The sequence below is a fragment of the Aquarana catesbeiana genome, linkage group LG08 (genome assembly GCF_042186555.1).
Source record: "Aquarana catesbeiana isolate 2022-GZ linkage group LG08, ASM4218655v1, whole genome shotgun sequence".
NCBI classification, from domain to species: domain Eukaryota; kingdom Metazoa; phylum Chordata; class Amphibia; order Anura; family Ranidae; genus Aquarana; species Aquarana catesbeiana.
The window spans coordinates 187,683,770-187,710,553 of NC_133331.1; the positions used below are offsets into that span (position 1 = coordinate 187,683,770).

At 42.7% G+C, this 26,784-nt stretch overlaps 1 protein-coding gene across 3 annotated transcripts in view; it reads right to left on the reverse strand.

Moving 5' to 3' along the window:
- The window catches only part of GRID1 (glutamate ionotropic receptor delta type subunit 1), a 1,972,711-nt gene that overhangs the window by 633,917 nt on the left and 1,312,010 nt on the right, over positions 1-26,784 (reverse strand). For all 3 annotated transcript variants that reach the window (XM_073596722.1, XM_073596723.1, XM_073596724.1), the window contains exon 7: positions 16,406-16,567. In XM_073596722.1, the coding sequence (XP_073452823.1) occupies positions 16,406-16,567 (162 nt within the window). The remainder of the gene's footprint in view (positions 1-16,405; positions 16,568-26,784) is intronic.

Consider the following 26,784-nt stretch of genomic DNA (forward strand, 5'->3'; position numbering starts at 1 on the left):
AAAAAGGGGGGTGGGGGATTTTTTTTTTGGCACATTCAAAGGCCCAAAATAGTTAAAGAAGCTTCTTCTAAACCATTTAAGACCAGGGATCTCAAACTGGCGGCCCTCCAGCTGTTGTGAAACTACAAGTTCCATGAGGCATTGCAAGGCTGACAGTTACAAGCATGACTCCCACAAGCAGAGCCATTATGGAACTTGTAGTTTTGCAACAGCTGGAAGGTCACCAGTTTGAGATCCCTGATTTAGACCAATGCACCCTTTAAAACTTTTTTCAAAGCTGCATATTTTTAGAGACATTTTAGGAAGTTCAGTACTGTCAATTTTACTCATTCTATCCCAGCAGTTTGTTTACATGAGTGTCTGACATTGCTGCAGTGAATTATAATAAAAACTATTGGTGTCACATTTTAAAACAAAAAAAATATCCAATATGTGGTTTCAAAGAGTACTGATGGAAATGAATTCAAAGTAACCCATCAGATTTTTCACTTAGATTCAACATAGTCTGCTTATTATAATATTATATTATTATATTTATATTATATTATTAATTATAATCAATAGCAACCAAGTGTGGGAGCTTGGAGCTTTGTCTAGTTGTATTTAATTACCATTACAGGACTATGTGAAGTTGTAATGCCCAAATTAGCCAGTACTGGAATATATGAAATTACTTTATATGATAGGGATTACTGTAGGCAATATTTCTAATTACAGGGAGGTTTTGACTATTGCAGTTTTTATCACAACTTGAGCTTGAACAAAGGTCATTGTTATATTTAACATGTTTCTTTAAAGTGATACCTTGTCCTTCTAATATAACTTAAAGTGATAGTAAAGTCTTGTTGTTTTAATTTGTTTAAAAACAACAAAAATGTTATACTTACCTGCTCTGTGCAGTGATTTTGCACAGAGCAGCCCAGATTTTCCTCTTCTTGGGTCCCTCACTGGTGCTCCTTGCCCTTCCCTCCTGCCAAGTGCCCCCACAGCAAGCAGCTTGCTATGGGGGCACCCGAGTCAAGCCACTGCTCTGTGTGTCCCCTCAGCCCCGCTCCCTCTGTCTCCTCATTGGCTAACTGACTTTGATTGACAGCAGCGGGAGTCAGTGGTGCCCGCTATGTCTCTCAGCCAATCAGGAGGGAGAGTCCCGGACAACCGAGTCTTTCATGCAACATCGATGGATCGAGATGGGGCTCAAGTAAGTATTAGGGAGGCTGAGGGGGGTGCTGCACACAAGTTTTTTTAACTTAATGCATAGAATGCATTAAGATAAAAAAAAGTCTGCCTTTAGAGCTACTTAAACCCCTTCCCGGCCAGCCACCGCAGTTATACTGCGGAAGGTTGGTTCCCCTGGGCGAACCGTCGTAGCCATACTTCGCCTTGTATTTTGACCACTAGGGGGTGTGCTCCACACCGACGCACGTATCTGGCGGTCGCGATGACTGCCGGGCACCCATGATCGCTCCACACAGAGAAAGAACAGAGATCTGTCGATGTAAACAGACAGATCCCTGTGCTGTCAGGGGTGAGGAGAGTGATCTGTTGTTCATACTAAGTATGAACAATGATCGGTCTCCTCACCCAGGCAGTCCCATCCCACCACAGGGATTGCCTCAATTCAAAGCTGGCCCTGGCACCCCGTGTGTCCCCATTGGGTTTTTTCTGTGGTGCCCTCCTGGGGAGCAGGTGGCCTTTTTTGGGTCCTGGGTGGGTGATAGTATTGCCAGCTGTGGTAAGCTTCTGCAGGATGGTAAATTGCTGCCCTTTGAGACCTTACAGGACCAACACAGGAGTTTCCCTATGGACTTCTGGAGGTATAGGCAACTTCACCACTTTTTTTCAGTCAATGGATTCTCAATAAGAGATATCTCTACCATTATGCCCTTTGAACGCCTTTTCATAACAGAGGAACCGATTCCGCATATGGTCTCAGAACTTTAGGCTCTGATAGGCTCTGCAGCTTCCAAAGCTAAGCCCAAATATATCAGGACCTGGGAATGTTATTTGGGGCTCGTCTTCACCCCAGCCTAAGTGGCCCACGTCTACCAACTTACTTGTTCCAGCTTGATTGATTCCAAAACCCAGGAAGCTAACTATAAGAATTTGTCATGTTGGTACCGCGTACCTGCGGATTTAGCACGAATTTATCTACTCCGGACCGGTGCTGGAGGGGCTGTGGTCACAGGGGTACACTCTTGCATATCTGGTGGAATTGCCCAGTGATTTGACCCTTTTGGGGGAAATTAGGTTCCATATTAAAGACAGCATGGACCTGGACATCCCTCTCTCCCCAGTTCACTTCCTTTTGCACATTCCTCCCATGCCAGTTAGCCAATATAGGAAAAGTGCATTGCCTCATTTATCGAATGCAGCTAAGCGGCTGCTCCCAATCTATAGGAAACAACCACAAATCCCCAGCAGGGAGGAATGGAGAGGCATAAGGTGAGTGAAATAAAGGAAGCGGAGGATTGGATCGCTATCTGCAGGGGTACCCGGGACCGCTTCTCCAGCACTTGGTCAACTTGGGTAGAATATGTTTCCGACCCAGGACAAGTGTCCTCTAGTTTATACTAGGCTTTACTGGAGTTGGCAGAGCCATCCCTTATGTGATGCCCTCAACCTCTACAATTAAGAACAGAGACCTAACTTAGATGCATGTGGTAAAACTTTTTTTTCTTTCAGTTATACCTCATTTTGCTATGCATTTGAGGCTGGGTGTGAGAGGTGGCATTAATTGCGAGATTCAAGGTATGTTCCTGTTCTTCTATCTTCCATTTCTTGTCCCCTATACTTTTCTTTCTATTCTTATCTCTCCTTCCCCCAGTCCCCTGACCAATGGTGTATCATTTGTTTGTACATCAGGAAGTAGGTAATAAGCAGACGTGCCAGCCGGACAGGCATGCTAGAAGGTTTGCTGCTATGGGGCAGACCAGCCCATCTGGGGTTGGCATAATTTTGTCCCCATGGAGCAAACGCTCTGCCTTAGGGTGGCCCTGGTATGCGTGGCGTGTGGGAAGCGGTCAGTTTGAGACCTATATTTGCCCCCCTCCCCTTGCTCTCCACCCAGGAGAGCCAGCCCTTAATCTTTTTAGCACACTGTAATTAATTGTTGTTTGAGAAGCTGACCAGTCCACTTTCGTATTACAATTCTTTTTTTTGGGGCACATAAATGCAGGTGACGAGGGGGTTGGGGTTCCCTTCACTCCCTGTGAGGAGGGGTACTCTGCCGCTGCCATGCTATGCGATTGCTGAGCCTTTTATACTTCCTGCTATAATACATATTATACCTATGTCATTCGTGTTTTAAGTGTTTTATACTTTGATATATATGACTCGTGCAACATATGCTTCTTATGCCAATGGCACTGCTCATTGAGATGTGATGCCTTTTCTTTAATAAATAAAGATCATACAAAAAAATAGAAGAGGGGCTGCTACACCATGGTAAACATGGCCCTGTCCCAACTTTTCGAGAAGTGTTGCTGCCATCAATTTCAAAATTAACTTAACCGCTTCCAGACTCCCAATGTACATTTACTGCAGCAAGGTGGCCCGGGTGCACAAAATCATGTGGTTTAGGCCGCGATGTCTGCCGCGACCCGCCGATCGTTCACAGGAGAGCCGGAGCAGCGGTGAGCCAATGTAAACAATGCACACTGCTGCTCTGTCAGGGAGGAAAAGAGAGAGATCTAAGCTGAATCATGATCTCTCTTTTCCTCCAGTGAATCCACCCCCCCAGTTGGAAACACCTCCCAGGGAACACATTTAACCCCTTGATCGCCCCTGTAGTTAAGCCCTTCACTGCCAGTGTCATTTATACAGGGATCAGTGCATTTTTTTAGCACTGATCATGGTATTGGTGTCACTGGCCCGCAAAAAGTGTCACTTAGGGTCAGATTTGTCCGCCACAATGCCGCAGTCCTGCTAATAATCACAGATCGCCATCATTACCAGTAAAAACAATTAAAAAATTGCAAGTCCCTAAATCAATCCCCTATTTTGTAGACGCTATAACTTTTGTGCAAACCAATCAGTTTACACCTATGCCGCATACACACGATTAGAAATGCCGCCAGCAAATCTCTGATGAGAGCTTTTTGTCGGAAAATGTGACCGCGTGTATGCTCCATCAGTCTTTTGCTGGTGGAATTCCAGCCAGCAAAAGATTGAGAGCATGTTCTCTATTTTTCAGTCGGGAAAAGTTCCTATCCGACACTGCAATCATCTGTATGCAATTTGGACGTGCAAAAAATGACGCATGCTCGGAAACAATTTGACGCATGCTCAGAAGAATTGAACTTCATTTTCTCGGCTCGTCGTAGTGTTGTACGTCACCGCATTCTTGACGGTTGAAAGTTCAGAGAACTTTTGTGTGACCGTGTGTATGCAAGGCAAGCTTGAGCGGAATTCCATCAGAAAAACCATCCAAGTTTTTTCTGACGGAAATTCCGATCGTGTGTACGGGGCATTATTGGAATTTTTTTACCAAAAATATGTAGCAGAATACATATTGGCCTAAACTGATGAAGAAAGTTTTTTTTTTTACATTTTTTTTGGATGTGGATTATAGCAAAAAGTACAAAATATTGTTTTGTTTTTTTTTTCAAAATTGTTGCTCTTTTTTTGTTTATAGCGCAAAAAATAAGAACCACAGAGGTGATCAAATACCACCAAAAGAAAGCTCTATTTGTGGGAAAAAAGGACATCAATTTTATTTTGGTACAGCATCGCACGACCGTGCAGGTGTCAGTTAAAGCGACACAGTGCCATATAGCAAAAAAAAAACGGCCTGTCAGGCAGTGGGTAAAACCTTGCGGAGCTGAAATGGTTAAAATGTTTTTCAGTTTAAACATTTGATATGTTCTATATTTTCTATTGTGTATAAAATATAGTTTTATTATATGTGCAAATCATTGCATTCTATTTTTATGTTGATTTTACACAGTGTCCCAACTTTTTTGGAATACTTTGAGCTGTTATTGTTATTTGTGATCCTGTTATACCTGCTCCTGATTGTAACCAGGAGTAATCTGGTCACCAGGAGCTGTCGGTGACAGTGCAGCCACAGTGCCAGTGGTCCCAAGCTAGTGCTACTAGCACAAAACAATGGTCTATGCATACAGTATATGTGACAGCACAGCCTTAAAGCCCACTTCTGTGCTGCCACATAAATATGAATGGTGAGTGACAACAGGTTAAAGGGTATTTATACCCTAATAAGGAATTTCTCTTATTGGGGCCCCTTCATAAGTGCACAAAGCAAGATCCATAAAGACATGGATGAGCGACTTTGGGGAGGAGGAACTTGACTGGCATGCACAAAGTCCTGACCTCAACCATTGGGATGAATTAGAGTGGAGACAGCTATCCAGGCTTTCTCATCCACATCAGTGCCTGCCCTCACAAATGCGCTCCTGGTAGAATGGTCAAAAATTCCCATAGGCACACTCCTAAACCTTGTGGACAGCCTTCCCAGAAGAGTTGAAACTGTTACAGCAAAGGGGTTGACCAACTTAATATTGAACCCTACGGACTAAGACTGGAATGCCATTAAAGTTCATGTGTGTGTAAAGGCAGAAGTCCCAATACTTTTGGTAATATAGTGTATATATTGTATGCTGTATATTTACAAGCTGTAACACCATTTAGAAAAACAGGGCTTTAAAACTAAAACAATTAGGTTGGAGCGTGGCTGCGATCCTGAATGCCCGCTGCATCCTCTCTCCTCTGCCAGGAGGGAGGATTTCTTAGCTACTAGCAGCAACACTGGCTGCACACGCTGCACACACTGCACCCCGGCCAAGTCCTCAGATCCCTGACAGACCGGGTAACATGTCCCGCAAAAAAACCCTGTCGGCTTACTGACTTTTTCGGCAGCCCTCAGCCTCGTGGGTCCCAAGATGTCACGAACCTTGGTAGAGAGCAGCACCCACACTATCTCTGGCCAGCTTAAAACCCTGACCTTCACCACTCCATGGACTGCTCCAGCCCTCAGGGATTGGGTGCCAAGGACAGGAATAAGCATGCTGCCCCCTCACCCGCCACCTAGCTAAGCCATGCTACTTCGGTAAGGAAAAAACCATTAAGCGATCATACTGCTGATGCTGATGATTATGCTGGCAGAGGTACTATTGAATACTTGGCTGATCTCCCTGCTTCTGATAATGCTGTATCAGAACATATACTGAAACAAATGCTACTATCTCTTGAAATGGGATTACAAAGAGACATTTACAAATCCATCTCTCGCATTTAAGCTCAGGTTGATGAATTAGGGGACCGTACTGACAGAGTGGAATGACAACTCACTAAATTCACAGTCGCATATAATGAATAGGTAAATGCCCACCGGGACCATGGACTTAGAGAATCGTTACCACTGGAAAAATCCAGGGTATACCTGAGTTAGTAACACCCTAAGATTTGGCACGATACTTGCAACATTTTTTTAAAGTATTGATCCCATCTCTGTCGGTTCATGATCTTATAATTGATCAGGGTTCACAGGATCTTTAATCCTCACATTCCAGCAGATAAACTGTGTGATGTTCTTGTTCGCATTCAGTTTTTTCAAAATAACGATTGCATTATCTTGACAGCTAAGACTGCGCCTTCCTTTCTGGCCATTTTCTCAGACATAGCTATTGCTACTGCGCAGAAGCGGAGGGTGTTTTCTCCTATCACCAAATGCTACAGGAACAAAACAGCTCATACAGATGGGGCTTTCCTACCCAGCTCACGGTGACTTACCAAGGCAAAATAACAACAATCCCTCATCTAAAACATGTTGCTGGGGACGGACACAGTGTTGCTAAATTTGTTGGTTCTTTTTAATGCCTGTTGTAACAAGGTTATTTCACCTCCCCGGAGTCATATTGCGCTATGCACAAACTCAAATTTTTTTTGTTTTCAAAGCTTTTCTTTTTTTCACCAGTCCGTAATATTTCTCTCCTCCATAGCATGGTATGACACCCATTACTGTTATCACGTGACCTGTATAAATCTTAGACACTGTGGCAATATACTTTATCATTCAGCCCCGCAGGCAAGGTCTAGTCTCTTAAATTGCCTGTTATGCGAGCAAGTTATGCATTTTAATTTTTTTGTATATAATGTTGATCAAAATACTGTCCCTTAATGTCAAATGACTTAATAGCCCTTTTTAAGAGGTCCCTACTGTGGAAAGGGGCCTGACTTCTAATTGTTATATAATTTGCGCCCAGGAGTCTCACTTTGCTGCTTCTAAAGCCCCATCATGTACTCATCCAAAATTCCTCCATACCTTTTTTGATAATACAGAAGCTAAATAGAGAGGAGTCATGATTGCTATCAGAGATATGGTTGCTTTGCAACTTAATAATGTAGAAATGGACCCTCACGGCTGCTTCCTTATGCTTTCTGCATCAATAAATTACAGCATTATTTCTTCTATGCATAAAGTTTACTCTAGTATTTACTTTTCCTTGTCGATAAATTTACTTTACAAAGTTACATCCGCCAATATAGGAGTTACAGTATAACATGGCCTGACCATGCACCTATCTCCATAGACCTGCTACAGCTCTTCCTATTCACCTTCACCCTGGAGGCTCAACTCCTCGATCCTTACTAATCTAACCTATAAGAAACAGATATTAAAATAGCTTCCTTCTTTCAGACCAATGTTAATTCAGTTTCAGATCCAACCCCCTTATGAAATGCCCATATAGCCTTCATTAGAGGCCTACTTATTAAAATCTCAGCCCATGAGTAAAAGCAACGCATGCGACAGGTGTCCTAGATCACTGCCCACATTCATGATCCTGAAGCTTGCAATAAAACTTGTTTTGACCCCCTTCTTATAGATCAGATCTGAGATCTTCGTAAACAACTCAGCTCCCTATACCAAATGTCACACGGCTTTTACATTAAGCAACTCTGTCTTAACTTCTATGCTTTAGGGAGCAAACCTGGAACTTTCCTTGCAAAATTTAAAAAGCTACAAGCTGCATCAAAAATTTAATTTCTCTTAGACCAATCGGGCCGTAAACTTTTCAATCTTTTCCAATATTGCAGAGCAGTTCTGCAATTACTACTGTCCCCTTTACAACTTAAAGGACTCCATAAAATACTCCCTCTCCTATAGCTATACAAACCCTCTTAGACTCAATTCAGCTCCTTAACTGAACTTTTAAACAACTTCAAGATGTCTTCTTCCCGCACTCTGAAAAAGAAGTATGTAAAGCTATCACATCCTTACACATACATAAATCCCCAGGACCTGGCGGTTTTGTAAATGATTATTTTAAGACATTTGCACATCATCTAGTACCTCAGAATAAAAACTACCATAGTTCACCCAACTACGAAATATGCAGGAATGCGTGCGCCTAATATCACATATTACTATAAGCCAATGATCTTATCTCATCTCAGAGCATGGTGGAAATCAGCGCTGCGACTTCCTTGAAATGAAAACTACTGACTTAAATGTTAATCTTAAACTTCTCCTAGGAGCAGTATGGATCCAAAGATCTTTGCATAAATACTTTCTATATACTATCACAGCAGCATGCAAAGTATGGAACTCCATTATGGATATACAGTATCTCATGGACTCTCTCAAGCAGCATTACAACATTTACTACTTCGGTATTTGGAACTGCTTATACCAGATATCTCCTTCATGAACTGGGACACAGCTGGAATGAACTCTTTGGCACATTTATATTTACATTCTAATTTGCAATCCTTTCAGGAGCTTTGAGCTGCCTACTCAATAAAATCCTCCTCATTCTACAAATATCTTCAAGTACGACATGCCCTGCACCGCATGCTAGTGACTAGGGACTCTTCCCTGACAGAAGAGTTCTTGAAACTCATAGACACCCCACCATCTCTTCACTTTACAGGGAGTATCACCTATTTACTGTCTCCTCTCTCATCCCTTCTCGCAACAAAAAAACTACATCTATGGATTACTAGAAATGTACTTTCCATTTCGCAGCTACACAAACTTAATGGTGCTTTACCACTCAACTACCTCTTAAACTCTCCAGATGTTTTCCTCATTGGGAACCATTTAAAAAACACCTTCATGAATGGTATTTCATGCTTGACAGATTAGCCACCAACCTAGCCAATCACTGTTATGCTGGAGACACTGTGGATTCCTAGGATAGATTTCACATGTTTGATAGCAATGCCCAATCATCAATCATTTTTGGTATACTGTATTTTTCTTGGCCTTATTCATTATTGATGCAACAATTAAGCCTGACCCTAAATAAGCCTTCTTGGGAACAGGCATGGATTCCTGGCTTTGTGCATTTCATACTGTTCTTGCACATTTATTTATAGAAGCTAGGCTGACCCTTGCAAGAAATTGGAAACAAACAACACCTCCTGATTGTTTGCTGAATATAAAAATCCTAAATGAACATGATTTATTTTAATATATGTTTGCTAAGGCCAACATTCTATTAGACACATTTTTTCTCAATTGGTTTCCCTGGATATACAATCTCTGTTCTACCCTACCACTATGATATTTAATAGTTGCTACTTTTGACTTACAGTCATTATTTCAGCTCTGGAGTCCATTCCTCCCTCACAGGCACCATTATCATTTTAGATGTTGCTATAGACGTGCCTCTATAACATATACACCTTCTCTCCTTTTCTATGATTGCAATTTAGGGTGTCCTCCTCTTTCTTCCTACTTCCTCTTTATTCCTCCTTTCCTTCTCCCTCTCCTACCTATTCCTGGCTTATATGTTTCTATACCTGATTGTACTTATTATTTATTTCAAGAAATATTGAAACTTATTTAAAACGATTATTTACAGTAGGCTGATCTAATTTACATACACATCTAAAAAGGTAAAAAAAAAAAACATATCTTAAAAGAATTTGGTTTCCCATGCTTACATTTTGGTGCTGGTGCTTTTGCACTTTTAACTAAATATAACTTAAAGGCTAGCAGTGTGCCATGATCTGATACGCTTTGTCATGTTTACATCTGTTGGTCATAGTTGTTTGTGTTTTAAATTGAGATTACAGGACAACATTCTAACTGATGACACAGAGTTAGGATGTTGTCCCATGATGCAGGGCTCTCTCGTCATGTGTTTTCATAGCTAGAAAGCTCAGGTCGGCTGGGTGTGTGAAACATGTTGATATAGTATCTGGCAGTCCGGCTCATCTCTTCACTTCTCCCTTACTAGCCCACATGAGTAAATGTGGATGACAGGAAACTCCACAAAACTTGGGCAGCAACCCGCTAACCATATTACATGCACAAAAAATACATCCAGCAAATCAAGGAGTATTTTTATGTATAGATGGAAAATGGTCATCCTCACTAGCTGTCATTGCCTGCTGTGCAAAGAGGATGAACTACATAGAAGACCCTGCCCCAATTGCCCATGGGTGGTAAGACAAGACATATAGCTCCAGCCTAATGCCCCGTACACACGGTCGGATTTTCCGATGGAAAATGTCCGATCGGAGCGTGTTGTCGGAAATTCCGATCGTGTGTGGGCTCCATCGGACATTTTCCATTGGATTTTCCGACACACAAAGTTGGAGAGCAGGAGATAAAATTTTCCGACAACAAAATCCGTTGTCGGAAATTCCGATCGTGTGTACACAAATCCGACGGACAAAGTGCCACGCATGCTCAGAATAAATAAAGAGATGAAAGCTATTGGCCACTGCCCCGTTTATAGTCCCGACGTACATGTTTTAAGTCACCGTGTTTAAAATGATCGGATTTTCCGACAACTTTGTGTGACCGTGTGTATGCAAGACAAGTTTGAGACAACATCCGTCGGAAAAAATCCTAGGATTTTGTTGTCGGAATGTCCGAACAAAGTCCGACCGTGTGTACGGGACATAACAGTTAAAAATTCCCTTGCTACAGCAGTATTCTGATGCCTCTGTTTAAACACATTAAGTATGTAATTAGGACTACCTGGGGGCAGTAAAAATGATTGTACTATTTCTGCATTGCATGCACCACTATTCTCTTGATAGTGGTCACAGTCACAGTGCTTTGAGTCACAGTGCTTTGAGGCTTTTGCAAAAACACACTAACAGCACAATCTGGCTAGCAGTGTGGCAAAAACCAATATGTTTCCTGGGGGATGTTAAATTAATTTGTTGACATATGTGACTAATGTTATACTGTAGATTAATGAATCAAGTAGCTGTGCAGGTGGAGCTCTTTTTGGCTGAAATGCTGATATCCATTGAAGACAAGTGAAGGTGCAATAACTGAGATCCCTCAAGAGTGACCCTTTAAGTATTTTGAGAAAAGACATTGGTTAAAGACACCCATTTGCTGATTATTGTGGATCCAGAGGTCATCCACAAGTAGCCATTGGTAGCTCTGTTATCTTAAACCAACACCTGAGTGACGGAGCAACAGACTGCTAGAACGAACGCAGAATCTCCATGTTAAAGTAGGGAGCTGGAGCTATACTTACATTGACATCACTGGGTGCCAGCTCAGGCACCAAGAAGTGTGAGTTACCATGGAAGTATAGGAGGTCAAGAGCAAGTGGTTGTAATGTTAAGCGTAAGCTGACCCACAAAACACTGGGTCCCAAAATCTGGTGAGTGGCAGTGTCTAAGCGTGGTGAGGATCACAGGACATACCAGTCTACAGCATGATTTTCTGCATGAAGTAGAGCACTATTTGGAGGTGGTGATTTACCATTGGTCACACGGTGGATGGTTTATAATGTATTATATGTATATATTTATAATGTATTTATAATGTATGCCCTCCTATAAATCCCACTCCCGCCTTACCACCCTCCTACTACTCCTAATGTCTGGAGATATCGCACCAAACCCCGGCCCTCCCACACCCAATTCCCAACGCCAAGATCGGCCATCTACCTCCTCCAACAGTAGTCGTAACTTCAACCTTCTCATCCCAATTCCCCTGATTCCACAAGTCAGCCCCCATCTTTCATGTGCCCTCTGGAATGCCCACTCAGTCTTCAAAAAACTAGTTTCTGTCAATGACCTTTTCCTCTCCAAATCCCTTGATCTATTTGCTATAACTGAAACCTGGCTCCAGGAATTCGATACTACCTCTCCAGCTGCACTGTCCCACAGTGGCCTTCTCTGGACTCACTCCACCAGACCCAGTGGACGAAAAGGAGGTGATGTCGGACTTCTCCTCTCCCCACAATGCACCTTCCAGGTACTGCCCACACCTCCCTCTCTTTCCACCTGCTCTTTCGAAATGCACTGCATTCGTCTTTTCTCTCCAGCTTGTCTGAGGGTCACAGTCATTTATTGGCCTCCTGGACCAGTGTCACGCTTTCTGGATGACTTCTCTGCATGGCTACCCTATTTTCTCTCATCTGAAGTGCCTGCCATCATCCTAGGTGACTTTAACATTCCAATCAATGTTAATAATGCTACCACTTCTAAACTACTCAACCTAACCTCCTCTTTTAACCTAACACAATGGACACAAATCACCACTCACTTCAACGGCAACACTCTCGACCTTGTATTCTCCCATCGTTGCACTCCCTGCAATCTCTCCAACGCACCCTTACCTCTCTCTGATCACAACCTTATCCATTTCACAGTCTCCTATATCCCATGCTGCCAACACACAAACCACTACCCGCAGGAACCTTCGCAACCTCAAACCTTCCCTTCTTCACTCTGCTACTGATGGCCTTTATGACAAAATCGCACCCCTGTCCTGCCCAGACCTAACCACTTCCATCTACAACACCACGTTGTCATCCTCCCTAGATGTACTTGCTCCTCTTTCTACACGCAGAACCAGGCCCCATCTGCCACAACCCTGGCAAACAGATGACACCAGAAGTCTCAAGAGACAAAGCCGTGCTTTTGAGCGAGCATGGCGTAAATCTAAATCCCTGCAAGATTTTACCCTCTACAAATCTGTCCTTCTCAAATACAACTCCTGCCTCCACACTGCTAAACAAACCTATTACAACACTCTCATCAAAACCTTCTCATCCAAACCTCATCAACTCTTTTCTACCCTTAATTCCTTACTTCACCCCCCACTGCCCCCACCCACCAACTTGCTTACCGCTCAACATATTGCCAACCACTTCAATAGCAAAATCAACACAATTCGCAAGGAGATAACCAGCATTCAAATTCCTCCCCTACTCAACATATCAGGTCCAACACCACACTCAATACTCTCAATCCTCAACTCCCTAACCCACATCTTAAACCTCTCCCTTTCCTCCGGCACCTTTCCTTCCCCGCTCAAACATGCACTGGTTACCCCCATACTCAAAAAACCCTCACTAGACCCCACCTGTTTGAATAACTTAAAACCTATCTCCCTTCTGCCGTTTGCCTCCAAGCTCATCAAACGCCTTGTTCATGACCAAATGAGTCACTACCTCATGGACAACAACCTTCTCGACCCCCTACAGTCTGGCTTCCGCCTACAACATTCTACTGAAACTGCCCTACTAAAACTCACCAATGACCTAATAACTACCAAAACCAATGGCCACTACTCCATACTCATATTTTTAGACCTCTCTGCTGCCTTTGACACAGTTGACCACCTGCTGCTCCTCAGCAAATTACACTCCCTTGGCTTCCGTGATTCTGCATTATACTGGTTCTCCTCCTACCTATCTAAGCGCACTTTCAGTGTCACTTACAACTCCATCTCCTCCGCTCCCCTTCCTCTTTCTGTTGGGGTACCCCAAGGCTTCGTCCTTGGGCCTTTCCTTTTCTCACTCTATACCTCTTCCCTGGGCCAGTTGATAACCTCCCATGGCTTCCAATACCACCTCTATGCCGATGACACACAGATCTATCTCTCCACTCCTCAACTCACCCCCACTATCTCCTCAAGGATCTCAAACTTGCTGAATGACATATCGGTATGGATGTCACACCACTTCCTCAAACTTAATATTTCTAAAACTGAGCTTGTTATATTTCCTCCTTCACGGTCCCCCTCCTGTGACTTCACCATTAATATCAACAACACAACCATTGGTCCCTCCACACATGCCAGGGTCCTGGGTGTAATCCTTGACTCTGACCTCTCCTTCAGCCCCCATATCCAATCACTGGCTAAATCCTGCCGCCTTAACCTCCGCAACATCTCCAGAATTCGACCCTTCCTGACTAATGACACCACAAAGCAACTTATTCACTCCTTGATTATTTCCCGCCTCGACTACTGCAACTCTCTCCTTAATGGCCTACCCTTAAGCAGGCTATCCCCCCTTCAGTCTATTATGAATGCTGCTGCTAGACTAATACACCTCACTAATCGATCCGTGACTGCTGCTCCTCTCTGCCAATCCCTTCACTGGCTTCCCCTACCCCACCGTGTAAAATTCAAAATGCTAACCATAACATACAAGGCCATTCACAACATGGCCACCATCTACATCACCAACCTCATCTGCAGATATCACCCAAATCACCCCCTCCGCTCCTCCCAGGACCTCCTGCTCTCTAGCTCCCTTGTTACCTCCTCCCATGCTCGCCTTCAGGACTTCTCCAGAGCCTCTCCCATCCTCTGGAATTCCCTGCCCCAGTATGTCCGATCAGCCCCTACCCTGTCCACCTTTAGGAGATCCCTGAAAACTCATTTATTCAGGGAAGCCTATCCCACACCCACATAACTGTCCCTGAGCCACCCCCATCAAATCATTCTTTGCAGCTATTACCTTTTGTACCACCACCCCCTCCCTTTAGAATGTAAGCTCTACGAGCAGGGCCCTCCTGTACCTTTTGTATTGAACTGTATTGTAATTGTGTTGTCCCCCTTATACATTGTAAAGCGCTGCGTAAACTGTTGGCGCTATATAAATCTCGTATAATAATCTCGTATAATAAAGTATTAAAAAAGATGGAATTTTTTTATATGGACTATTGTATGATGTTATATTTATATATTTGTTTGTGTTTTAATAGAAAATGCATCAATTGAAGTGTCATAACCAGTAAGGAGATTCCTAGTGCCTATACACGTTAAGATTTCTTTATAGGTAGCTCTGTGGCAGTCTTCTGGAGCTGTGGTGCTATCATTTTTAATCATGGTAGAGGATTGTAAATTTCTTACAAATTTTGCATTATTGTGTATGCTACTGTAGAACTTTTGATATGTTATATATTATTATATTATATTATAAACTTTTTATATTGTATGTGCGCCCACCTTGTATCATCTGTGTCATGGTCTCATCTTTGGTCCTAATACTTTTTGTAAATATAGGTCATAACCTCCATTTTATTAATTGCAGTTCATACATTAAATTTGCAAATTTAGTTATACATTTTAATTCAGGTAAAGGCTTTTTACAGTGAGCTTGCACTTTGCCCAGGTAGGACGAAGCAATACATATTTTTAATGCTGGTTAGCATATACTGGCATTCTGATCTCTCTCTTACTATTCCACTCACCAAGTTTGGGGAAGTGAGAGAAAGCTGCCTTGTTTAAAAACCAAGTCACTACTCTGGGGCTACAAAGGCCTCCTAATTCCCAATTGTGACAGTTCCACAGTGGGTCAATCATCAACCACCTTTACTGTCCCCATGGGTGGAAAAGGAGTACCGTATATACTCGAGTATAAGTCGACCCAAATATAAGCTGAGGCACCTAATTTTACCACAAAAAACTGGGAAAACTTATTGACTCGAGTATAAGCCTAGGGTGAGAAATGCGCAGCTACTGTAAGTGGAAAAGAGGGTCAACAAACCCATTTGCAGCCTCACTGTGCCCATTTGCATGCCTCACTGTGCCCATTTGCAGCCATAGGTCCCCCGAACTTCAAACTCAGTAGTTAAGGGTTCCTAGATGCCCCCTAGCTGCAGCCAAAATTTGGGGTCTCTGGACCCAAAGGGCCCTGAAATGACATTGCTGCAGATGGACACAGTTGACCGACTTTGGGGCCCCGTATCTCGGGGCCACTTGGTACTAGGAACCCCAAATTTGGTGTGCAAACCCAGTGGAAATAGCACTACAACATATCTAAAGCTGTGGTTCCTAGAGCCAAGTGGCCCCGAGATACGTGGCCCAAAATTTGGTTTGGAAAATGTCAAGCACTTTTCTGCAGCAGAGAATTACATTTTCTGATCCAACTTTGGGGCCCCGTATCTCGGGGCCACTTGGTGCTAGAAACCTCAACTTTGGATATGTTCGAGTGCTAGCTCCACTGGGTTTGCACACCAAATTTGGGGTTCCTAGCACTATGTCATTTTCTGCTGCAGAAAAGTGCTTGACTCGAGTATAAGCAGAGGGGGGCACTTTCAGCACAAAAAAAATGCTGAAAAACTCATACTCGAGTATATACGGTAAGTCTTTTGATCCCATCACACCGGGAAATATCACGTTTTTGTTACCAGGTTCAGATTAAAATAAACATGTGCAAAACGTTACCTTTTTTATTGTATCCAGCATGGACTTTCCTCCATTCCAAGGTTTAGTTGATTTTCTCATGCAATTCAAACTTGCCATACTGTGCCATTTCCTGTCTTCCAGTTTTCTATGGAATGCATTGGCTAACATCAGCACACTGTCATACAGATACAGATTGGACACCTGCAAATTATATGCACATTTAATATACCTTTTGTATAAAAAAAAGCAATAGACAAAATAAACATGTAAAAATCCTAGTTGTTGACCCCAATCAAAGTTTCGTAATTTTGGATTGCAAAGACCATATGAGCCCATATTATTAGATCAATGCAAAGTACACACCAAATTTCTCAGGTCATTAACTCGTTAGCCTTGCAGGATTGCTAAACACTAGTCCTGGTCTATAAAAGAGAAACAGGCAAAAAAACAGGGATCTTGAGATCTTGCATACAGCAATTCATTTGGCTACCTATTTTTTCCTTGTCAAAAGAAGTTTATTGAGTATACAGTGTTATAAAGATACATAAAGTAAGTTTACAAGGATCTATAAAGTAAGCTCATTGTTTTACAGTAGGGTTTATATAGGTAAATATCATGAAATTTCAAATATTAAACATTGGGTTCACGTAAATCTAAATTAAAGATATATATCATTTCCTTAGTTACTTTTGTAGGTATTTAAATGATTTATACCTACTATACATATTGTTTACAAGTAGAGTGTATATAGGTCAAATAAATTCTGATAATGAGCTTTAATCATAAGGTGGAGAAAAGGAAAGAGAAAGAAGAAAAAGGGTTGAAAGGTAGAGGTATGGTCCACAAGGTTGTCCCGCTCGTCAGTTTATTATTCTTTTTAGTTCTCTTTGAAGCCTTAGAATGGGTGTCTCTGTAAGTCATTTAATCTGTTACCATGGCAACAGGACAGAGTCATTGAAGTTTGACAGGAACTGTTGTTTTATCCAAGGATGCCAAAGTTTTTCAAATTTTGGAATTTGATTTTGATCGATGGCTACCATCTTAGCATGGGACATTGTATTATTCATTCTGTGAATTGTTTCTGCTAGTACCAATGTAGGAGATTTCCATGCCTTGGCCACTGTTTGTTTTGCAGCCGTTGTTAGTTGGATCATAAGTTTGAATTGAGAGAGTGTTAACCATTCCGGTTTTAGATTAAGTAAAGTTAAATATGGATCTGGTTGTATTATTTTTTTAAATATTTTAGATGCAATCACGAAGACTTCCTTCCAGAAGGTTTGGATTACTGGGCATGTCCACCATATGTGAAAATATGTGCCTATTTCTGGGTATCCTCGAAAACAAAGAGTTGAGGTATTAGGTGAATATTTTGCCACTCTAGCGGGTACAAGGTACCAGCGAGTTAGGACTTTATAATTTGTCTCCAGTGCTAAGATGTTGGGTGAAGATGACTTAGATGTGAGCCATATGTTAGACCAGTCCGTGTCTTCTAAAGTTCGTCCCAGGTCCTCCTCCCACCTCTGAACGTAAGAGGGTCTATTAAGATTTGCTACTCCATATAATTGATTATAAAGTGATGAAATTGTACCTTTAGCAAATGGATCTTTTGTACAGATTGATTCAAAAATGGATAATTGGGATAATGGTGTATCCCCCTTTAGGAATGGTGTATAGAAATTTTTGATTTGGAGATATCTAAATATCTCAGAGTTTGGTAGATCATATTTTTCTCTAAGCGATGGGAATGAAAGGAATGATTTAGATGCTATGAAGTCATTTAGTGTCTGAATGCCTGATGTTGTCCAAGCTTTAAAAGAATTTGGGTAGATCCATGCCGGATAAAAGGCCGGATTTCTGATAAAAGAAAGGAGAGGATTGTGTGGAGATTGTAACTGATATTTGGTTTTTAGTTTATCCCAGAGAGATAAGAAGTGTTTAGTTATGGGATTATGAATTTTAAAGCGGTCTTTAGGATCAAGCCATAATAAATTTGATATTAATAGAGGGTCATTTTCTGAAGCCTCTATAAATACCCATAATGGGATTTCCTGTTTTGCATGGTATTTGGACAGACTGGCCAAATGTGCTGCTCTGTAGTAGTTAGTAAAATTAGGGTATCCCAGGCCTACCTTTATTTTTGGGAAGATGTAGTGTGTGTATAGGTATATGTGGTTTAGAAGAGCCCCATATAAACGAAGTTGCTCTTTTTTGTACTATTCTCAAAAAATAGGAAGGAATTGGAATAGGGAGGACCCTGAATAGATAAAGCAATTTGGGTAGAATAGTCATTTTGATTGCATTAATCTTCCCCATCCAGGATAAAGGAAGTTGCGACCATTGTTTTATTAGATTTGTGATCTGTCTTAATACAGGAGGATAATTGGTTGAGAATAAGTCAGAATGAGATGCTGTTAAATGAATTCCAAGATATGGGATTGATTTTTCTGCCCATGTGAATGGGAGGGCAGCCCTAGCTGGGATCAATTCCATGTTTGTGAGTGAAATATTAAGCACTAGGCATTTCTTGGGATTAATCATAAGGCCGGATAGGGCTGCAAATCCATCAAGAGCTGGTATTAAGTTAGGACCAGAGACCTGTGGTGATGATAGAAAAAGTAATATATCGTCTGCAAATATACATAATTTGTGTGTAATACCTCCTACTTCAATGCCAGTTATAGTTTGGTTTGTTCTGATGTATTGGGCCATGGGTTCAAGTATAAGGGCAAATAATAAGGGAGATAATGGGCAACCCTGTCGGGTACCTCTTTCGATATTAAAGGCTTCAGATTTGTATCCAGCATATTTTATATAGGCTTTGGGTTTATTATTTTTTTTTTGAAAAATATTTATTGATTTTTTCAAAAATATATTCATAGACAGAACAATTGTAAGGCATGAATATACACAATTATTCTTTATATAGAATGCACGTTCTATCTAAACATAAACATATTTATAAGGAGCGCTGGGGAAGGGGAAGGGAGAGGGGAGGGGGAGGGGGGTAAGCAATTCACATTTGCCAGCTTATCACAAACATTGGGCAATAAGTTGCCAAAAAGGTTCATCCTACATTTTCGTACCTTTAGGGAATGGAGGCGACTTATGAGCGTATCTAGCTAGATAACCTACAATATGATCTAGGTGATACATTTTATTTGGGTGAATATAGTCCCAGAGTGTAATAGCTGAAGTTGATGGATGCCAAGGAGCTTCAAGTGATTGTAGGCCGCTCACGGTGGTTTAAATGAAGAGGGATCAGAGGCCGGAGGAATTTTAAGTTTACCGAGTGAGTTAGTGATGTCTCTCGTCAGGTACCATTCTGTATATCTAAATGGGTGCATTATGTCTTGGATGGTCTTTTGAGGAAATGTGGCTTCCAGAAATCTTCTCCAGCGTTTAAAAAATCGTGGGGTAAAGCGGAGATTCGACTTGATGAGGTCCAATCTTTCTAGATAGAATAATGAAGTCAATGCTTTTATAACCGCAGGCAGACTTGGCGGCGATGTCGTTATCCAGTGGGACATAATAGTCCTGCGGGCTACAAGAAGGCAGATATGGGCCCAGTGCGGTATGTTTGGAAAGTCCAATGCGGACGAGGAGGATGCTGGAGGGGTGATGCTAAACAGGCATAGTAGGCAGTCTCTATGTAATTTGATATTGCAGATTTTATTAATGTAGGCTATCACATCGTTCCAGTAGCTGTTAATAGCAGAGCACTCCCAAAGCCTATGGAGCAACGTAGGACGTGGCAGCAAGCACCATGGACATAGAGCTTGAGACGGGTCCTCTTTGTTGAAACGGAATGGGAAGTATGCTCTGTGGATAATCTTGAATTGAGTTTCACGCCATGTTTCAGAGATCGTGAGTTTCCGGGTGAGCCTATATCACTCAAGGATTTTGTCGGGTAGGTCCTCATCTCCTAGTATATGAGACCATTTTTGGAAAGGCGTGAGGCGGTACTTCCGTGACTGGTGCTGAATGAGGTGAGAATAGATGTTGGAGATAGAGTAATCTTTGCTTTGCAGTATGTTGTCAATAAAGGATGGTTTAAAAGGATCAGTCTCAGGACCATAGCAGGTTCTCAGATAATTTGTGAGTTGGTAATGGAAGAAACTGTGAGTTGGTGGCAGGGAGAATTCCCGCATCAGATTTTGGTATGGTTTGAGCTTGCTTGTATTGTTTTGGTATAACGAGGTTATCTTCATGAGTCCTTTGGATTGCCATTGGGTATAAGCCTTATGTAGAGTGGAAGGTAAGAACATAGGGTTGCCTTGTATTTTGAGATGTTTCGAGATGTTAGAAGGCAGACCAAGTAGTTTTCTGACCTCCCTCCAGGCGATGACAGTGTCCCTGAACAATATGCTGGTTTTGAGGTGGTGCGGCAGGTTGTTAGGATTGGAGTGGAGGATGCCTGCAAGGTCGTATGGAGAAGCCATAGAGTCCTCTAGGGCAAAGTTGGAGTATTTGGACCCTCCTGTTAACCAGTCTAGACCCTGTCTAAGTAAGCAGGCTAAATTATAAAAACGAATGTTGGGGAGCCCCGCCCCGCCCTCGCTCTTCGGGAGACATAGTTTTTGAAGCGCGATGCGCGGTTTTTTGCTAGACCATAGGAAAGCTGTCGCAGCCTTCTGAAGTTTCTGCACGTCTGAATGCCTCAGTAGTAGAGGTATGGTTTGCATGGGATACAGTAGGCGTGCAAATGATATCATTTTAAAAAGATGAGCTCTCCCAAAAAGCGAGAGGGGAAGGGCACCCCAAGCCTCCAATTCCCGAACAATTTTGGCCACCAGGGGAGGATAGTTGAGTATGTATAAGGAAGATGGGTCCCGGCCTATATGTATTCCTAAGTATGTTATATGATGAGGTGCAATGGTCAGTGGGGACAAATGTATCCATTTAGTGGATAGTCGTGGGTGTAGTGTTAGGATTTCACTTTTATCAAAGTTTATACGAAAGCCTGAGCAGAGTCGGAAGGTCGTAAATATTTGTTTAAGTCTGTCAAAGTCTGATACGGGGTCAGTAGAGAACAATAAAATATCGTCCGCAAATAGTGCAGAGCGGAATATTTGGTTTCCCAAGGTGATGCCACTAACCCCTTCGGTTGAATTGAGGATTCTAGATAAGGGTTCAATCGCAATGTTGAATAACAACGGGGATAGGGGGCATCCCTGTCTCGTTCCTTTCGCTAAGGGGATGGTGTCTGAAATAAAGTTCGGGGTGACAAGGCGTGCCATTGGTGAGGCGTACATTTGTGCGAGGAACCTTGTGATTTGACCTGAAAAGCCGAATTTTTCCTTTACCGTAAAAAGCCATGAAAAACCAATATTGTCAAAGGCTTTTTCGGCATCTAGGGACATGATTGCTACATCTTGATCGGGGTGTGTTTTAGCGTATTCTAGCGCCATTAAGACCTTACGTATATTTAATGTGGCTGATCGTCCTGAGACAAAACCTGATTGGGCTGGGTGTAAGAGGGACGGAAGTAAGAGAGCTAGACGTGATGCTATAATTTTAGACAGGATTTTTACGTCTACATTTATTAATGAGATTGGACGATAGGAGCCTGGAAGTAAGGGATCCTTTCCTTTCTTGGAGATTAGTTTAATATGAGCTTGTGTCCCTGTGGGGAGGTAAGGACCTCCGTCCCACATGGCTGCATATACATGCTTCAGTGTGTTGGGGATGAAGTCAGCCGTTAATTTGAAGAATTCCGCAGTGAACCCGTCAGGACCCGGGGCCTTAGCAGAGGCCATAGATTTGATCGTGTGTTGTATGTCTTCTAAGGTAATAGGCGCATTAAGTGCCTCCAAGTGTGACGTTTGAAACCTGGGCAGGCGTATCTTGTCAAGCAGAGCTTCCACGGCAGGTTGATCCATTGGGTCTGCACGGTACAGATCAGTATAATAATCTGCAAGTAGCTTGCTGACTTCGGTAGGTGAGGTAACTAACGAGCCGGAAGCACTTCTCAGGGTTGAGATATGTGTAGGACGTCTTGGTCCTGAACATAGTCTGGCTAGCATTCTGCCTGCCTTGTTGCCAAATTTGTGAAAGTGAAGGGTAGAGTACGAGGTTTTAGCAGCTTCGTGCTGTTCTGCCCAGAGATCAAAGGCACACTTGGCCCGCTTCTTCCATTCCTGTATATTAGCTAAGGTGCGGTCTAATGTTAGCTTGTCATGAGCTAGGCGTAGGGATTCGCTTGCTTGCATATACTGTTGTCGAGTGTGTTTTTTAAATTGTACGGTGTACGAGATGATTTTGCCCCATAGGAAAGCTTTACCTGCTTCCCAGAAGAGGTTTGGGTCAGAGATATGTGCTCCATTTGTGGAGATATATTCTTCCCATGTTTGGTGCAAGACTAGTCGGAAGTCTTCATTATCCGCCAGATATGAAGGGAAATGCCAAATAGGGGAAGGAGTTGAGGGTGTGAGTTGTGTCATATGGACTGCGATGGGGCTGTGGTCTGAGATTCTGGCATCGTAAATGTCTGGGGTGTTTATTACAGATACTAGGGCCTGGGAGACAAAGAAGTAGTCTATACGAGAGAAGGTATTATGTGGGGGCGAGAAGAAAGTATATTCTCTGTCAGTTGGATGTGTCAGGCGCCAGATGTCTACAAAATGCATAGATTCAATAGAGTGTGCTAAGGGAGTCGCGTCTGGTGTATGGGAGGGACCGGGCCTTGTCTTTTGCTTAGGGAGATAAGTGCGGTCTGCCAGTATGGACATGGCAGAGTTAAAGTCCCCGCCCACTAAATGCAATACCTCAGGGGCCGTGAGAATCCATTGAACCATGTCCTGAAAGAATGAAGTGTCTGGAGAGTTGGGAGCATAGATATTAGTGATAGCTACGGCTTTGTCACCTATGGTCATATGTAAGGTCAGTTTGCGGCCTAAGGCGTCAGCCCTCACTTCTCTGACAGAGTGTCGTAGGTTTTTATGAATTAAAATAGCTACACCGGCCTTGCGGCCTATTGCAGGGGACCCGTATACAGAACCTACCCACATTTTTTGAAGGCGTGTTAAATCGTCTGCGGAGAGATGTGTCTCCTGTAATAGGGCCACATCTGCCCGAAGACGCCGTAGATGTCTGAGAATGGACATACGCTTATTTGGGCATCGGAGCCCCTTAACATTCCATGATATAAATTTCAGGTGACTCCCGTCGGCAGAAAAAGACATGGTTGGACATGATAGTTGCGATAAATGGGAGGCTGATCAGGGAGCCTCCTGACATGTACAGTGTCAACCATACGGGAATCACCCAAAAACTGTAGGTCACATAGGAGAAAAGGTACTAGTAAGGCAAACATGAATTGCAAATGTATTAAGCAATAGGTATTAAGCTGTAACAAAGCAGGATTACGGTTATAACGTAACAAACTACAAACAGTGTACTTCACTTTTTTCCACATGGGATACAACTACCCATAATGCCACTCAGCGACCCGCCAGCTCCTCACATATGAGCATGATTTCGGCTAGGAGGAGTGGGATAAGGGAGGAAGAGATGGGGGAAAAGGGGGGAGAGAGGGGGGGGAGGGAGGGGTAAGATCAGGGTATGGGGTTAGGGGAAGTGCTGGTTGTATCTGTGTCAAATAAAGGGCTCAGCTAAAATAATAAGTGTAAAAATAAGGGGGTGACTTAGTCAAATGGTCTGCCCCGTTAGGGGTCTATAGCCATGGAGATCACCTGAGTTATTATGTTAACCTTTTGGGTAAACAGAGTATGTGGGCGGTGGGTAGTGGTAAACCAGGCGTGGAGGCATAATAACAGGACCTTTAGCTAACAAATAATAGCAACCGTGTAAGACATTACATCTAAAACAGGCTAAAAAAAAAAAAAAAAAAAAAAAGGGAAGAAAACAGGTTAGAGACAATGGGGGGTAAAATTACCCATCCGAGGAAGTGTAGATGGTTAAATAAAGTTCCTGGAGTCCTTCATCGATTTGCAGAGCGGTCGTCTTGGTTAGTAAAGCGGCTGCGCTTGTATGAAGGTTTTGTGGGGCTGCGTTGCTGTTTAGGTGGTACCTTCACTGTCGATGGTGATGATGATGGTGAATTCTCTTCAAAGTTGCTATGCTCCATTTCTGTGCCTCGGGTGGCGAGAAAGTGTTCCGCCTCCTCAGGGGTGTGAAACGTGAGGTGTTCTCCTTCATGTGTTTGGATGCGGAGGACGGCCGGATAGGCTAAAGAGAACCGGATTTGGTTATGATGAAGGGTGGAGCAGATCGGTGAAAACGCTTTACGCTGCTTCATTACCTCTATGGAATAATCTGCAAAAAGTAGGAGTTTTGCGCCATCAACCATTAAAGACCGTGAGGGACGAAACTTTTGCATTATGGCATTCTTGTCTGCGTAGTTGAGGTATTTTACAATAACGTGGCGGGGTTTGGCACGTGATTCTGAGAATTGACCTATGCGGTGCGCGCGTTCAATAGTGCAGGGAATGCGAAGTTGTTGTTGTTCTGGGATAATTTTTGCGCATATATTGGTTAACTGTGGTGTGGAAACTGATTCAGGCAGACCAATGATGCGTAAATTGTTTCTTCTCGAACGATTTTCCAAATCATCGAGTTTGTCCCATATGTCCCTATTAGTAGCTGTGAGACGTGCTACTGCTGCAGATGAGGCTGTGAGTTCATCTTCCAGGGAGGAAATCCTATCCTCTACCTGATTGATTCTCTGTGCCTGTGCTTGTAGGTCAATATGTAACTGCTCTAACCCTCTAAGGACTGCTGCATCCACTGTAGCTGTGAGAGTGGGGCCCAGCAGCATGACTACAGCCTGTGCAATTCCTGCAGGGGAGGTAGGGCCTGTACATTGTATGTCAGGAGCTGAGGGGAGCGGTGGTTGTGGCTGTGGCTGCGTGTGTGCCTGCTCCGTCATGCCTGGGGCGGCCGCCATCTTGGCTGTGTCCACCGCTGTATCTCCTCCGGTGGGGATCGTGGATGTGACCGCCCGAGCGTATGATCGCTCCACAAAGCGATCCATGGGGGCCCGCTGTATGTCCGCACTGTAGTGGGGGATCTCCTCGGAGCAATAGCCGGCTTGAGAGGCAGATTAGTGAGGAGCGCTGCGGGAGCTGGAGCTCGCTACCTCCTCCTCATGTGGCGCCGGAACCGGAAGTGGGTTTATTATATAATGCTTTGATCCATGTTAAAAAGTGGGGTCCAAAACCCCATTTTTGTAATGAATATTGCATATATTGCCAGGATACTGTGTCAAATGCCCTCTTAATATCGAGAGATAGAAAACATAAAGGGATTTTCCGTTTTTTAGCAATATGTGCCAATAACACTGCCCTGCGTATATTATCGCCTGCCTGTCTATTTGGCATGAAGCCTACTTGATCTCTATGTATTAATTTTCCTATAATGCTATTGAGGCGTTTTGCTATTATTTTTGCTAATAATTTAATATCGAGGTTTAACAGAGAGATAGGCCGATAATTCACACAGGAAGTATCATCAGAAAGGGGTTTTTGGATCATACAAACAATTGCCATTAGTGTTTCTTGCCGAAAAGAATGTCCATCCAGAAGTTTGTTTCAGTGAGAATGGGAGAGTATTTCTGAGAATGTTTTATAGTATAAAGCCGAGTAGCCATCTGGGCCTGGTCTTTTGTTAAGTTTTAGGTCTTTTATGGCGTTAGCAACTTCATCTATAGTTATAGGCTCATCCAAACTGCTTTTTTGATTCTGAGATAACTCAGGTAAGGTTATTTTTGAGAAGAAGGATTCAGCTTCTGCAGGATTAAATTCATTGTTTGTCTTGTATAAAGTTGCGAGATGTGAGTGAAATTTATGGACTATTTTAACTGGATTACAAGTGTAAACATTTTTTGATAATTTCAAACGTATTGGTTTGAAAGATTTGTTAGTTGAATTTAATGCCCGAGCCAAATATGTACCTGGTTTGTTTGTATTCATGTAGAAATTGTGTTTGGAGAGTTTGAGGGATTTATCAACTGACTCAGTGAGAAATAGATCGTATTCCAATCTAGATTTTTCCAGATGAGATTTTGTACTCTGAGATGGATTATCTTGAAATGATATGTAGGCTGCATTAAAATTGAGTTCTAGTTTTTTTGCTAGATTTTTGCGTTCCCGTTTAAATAGTGCCATTTGTCTTTGTATTGTACCACACAAGACAGGCTTATGAGCTTCCCACAGTGTTATTGGGGAGATGTCTGTTGTATTATTAATTGATATGTATTCCTTTAAAGCTTGTTCAATGGCCATCTGATGTAGTGGGTGTTTGAGCATTATGTCCGGTAAGTACCACGTTGGGTCATGGTATGGCTGAGGCTATAGTAGTGTATACTGCATTATGGTCAGACCAAGGAATCGGAATTATATCTGATGCAATAATTTCTGGTATCATTCCTATTGTTAGAAAAATATGATCTATTCTGGTGA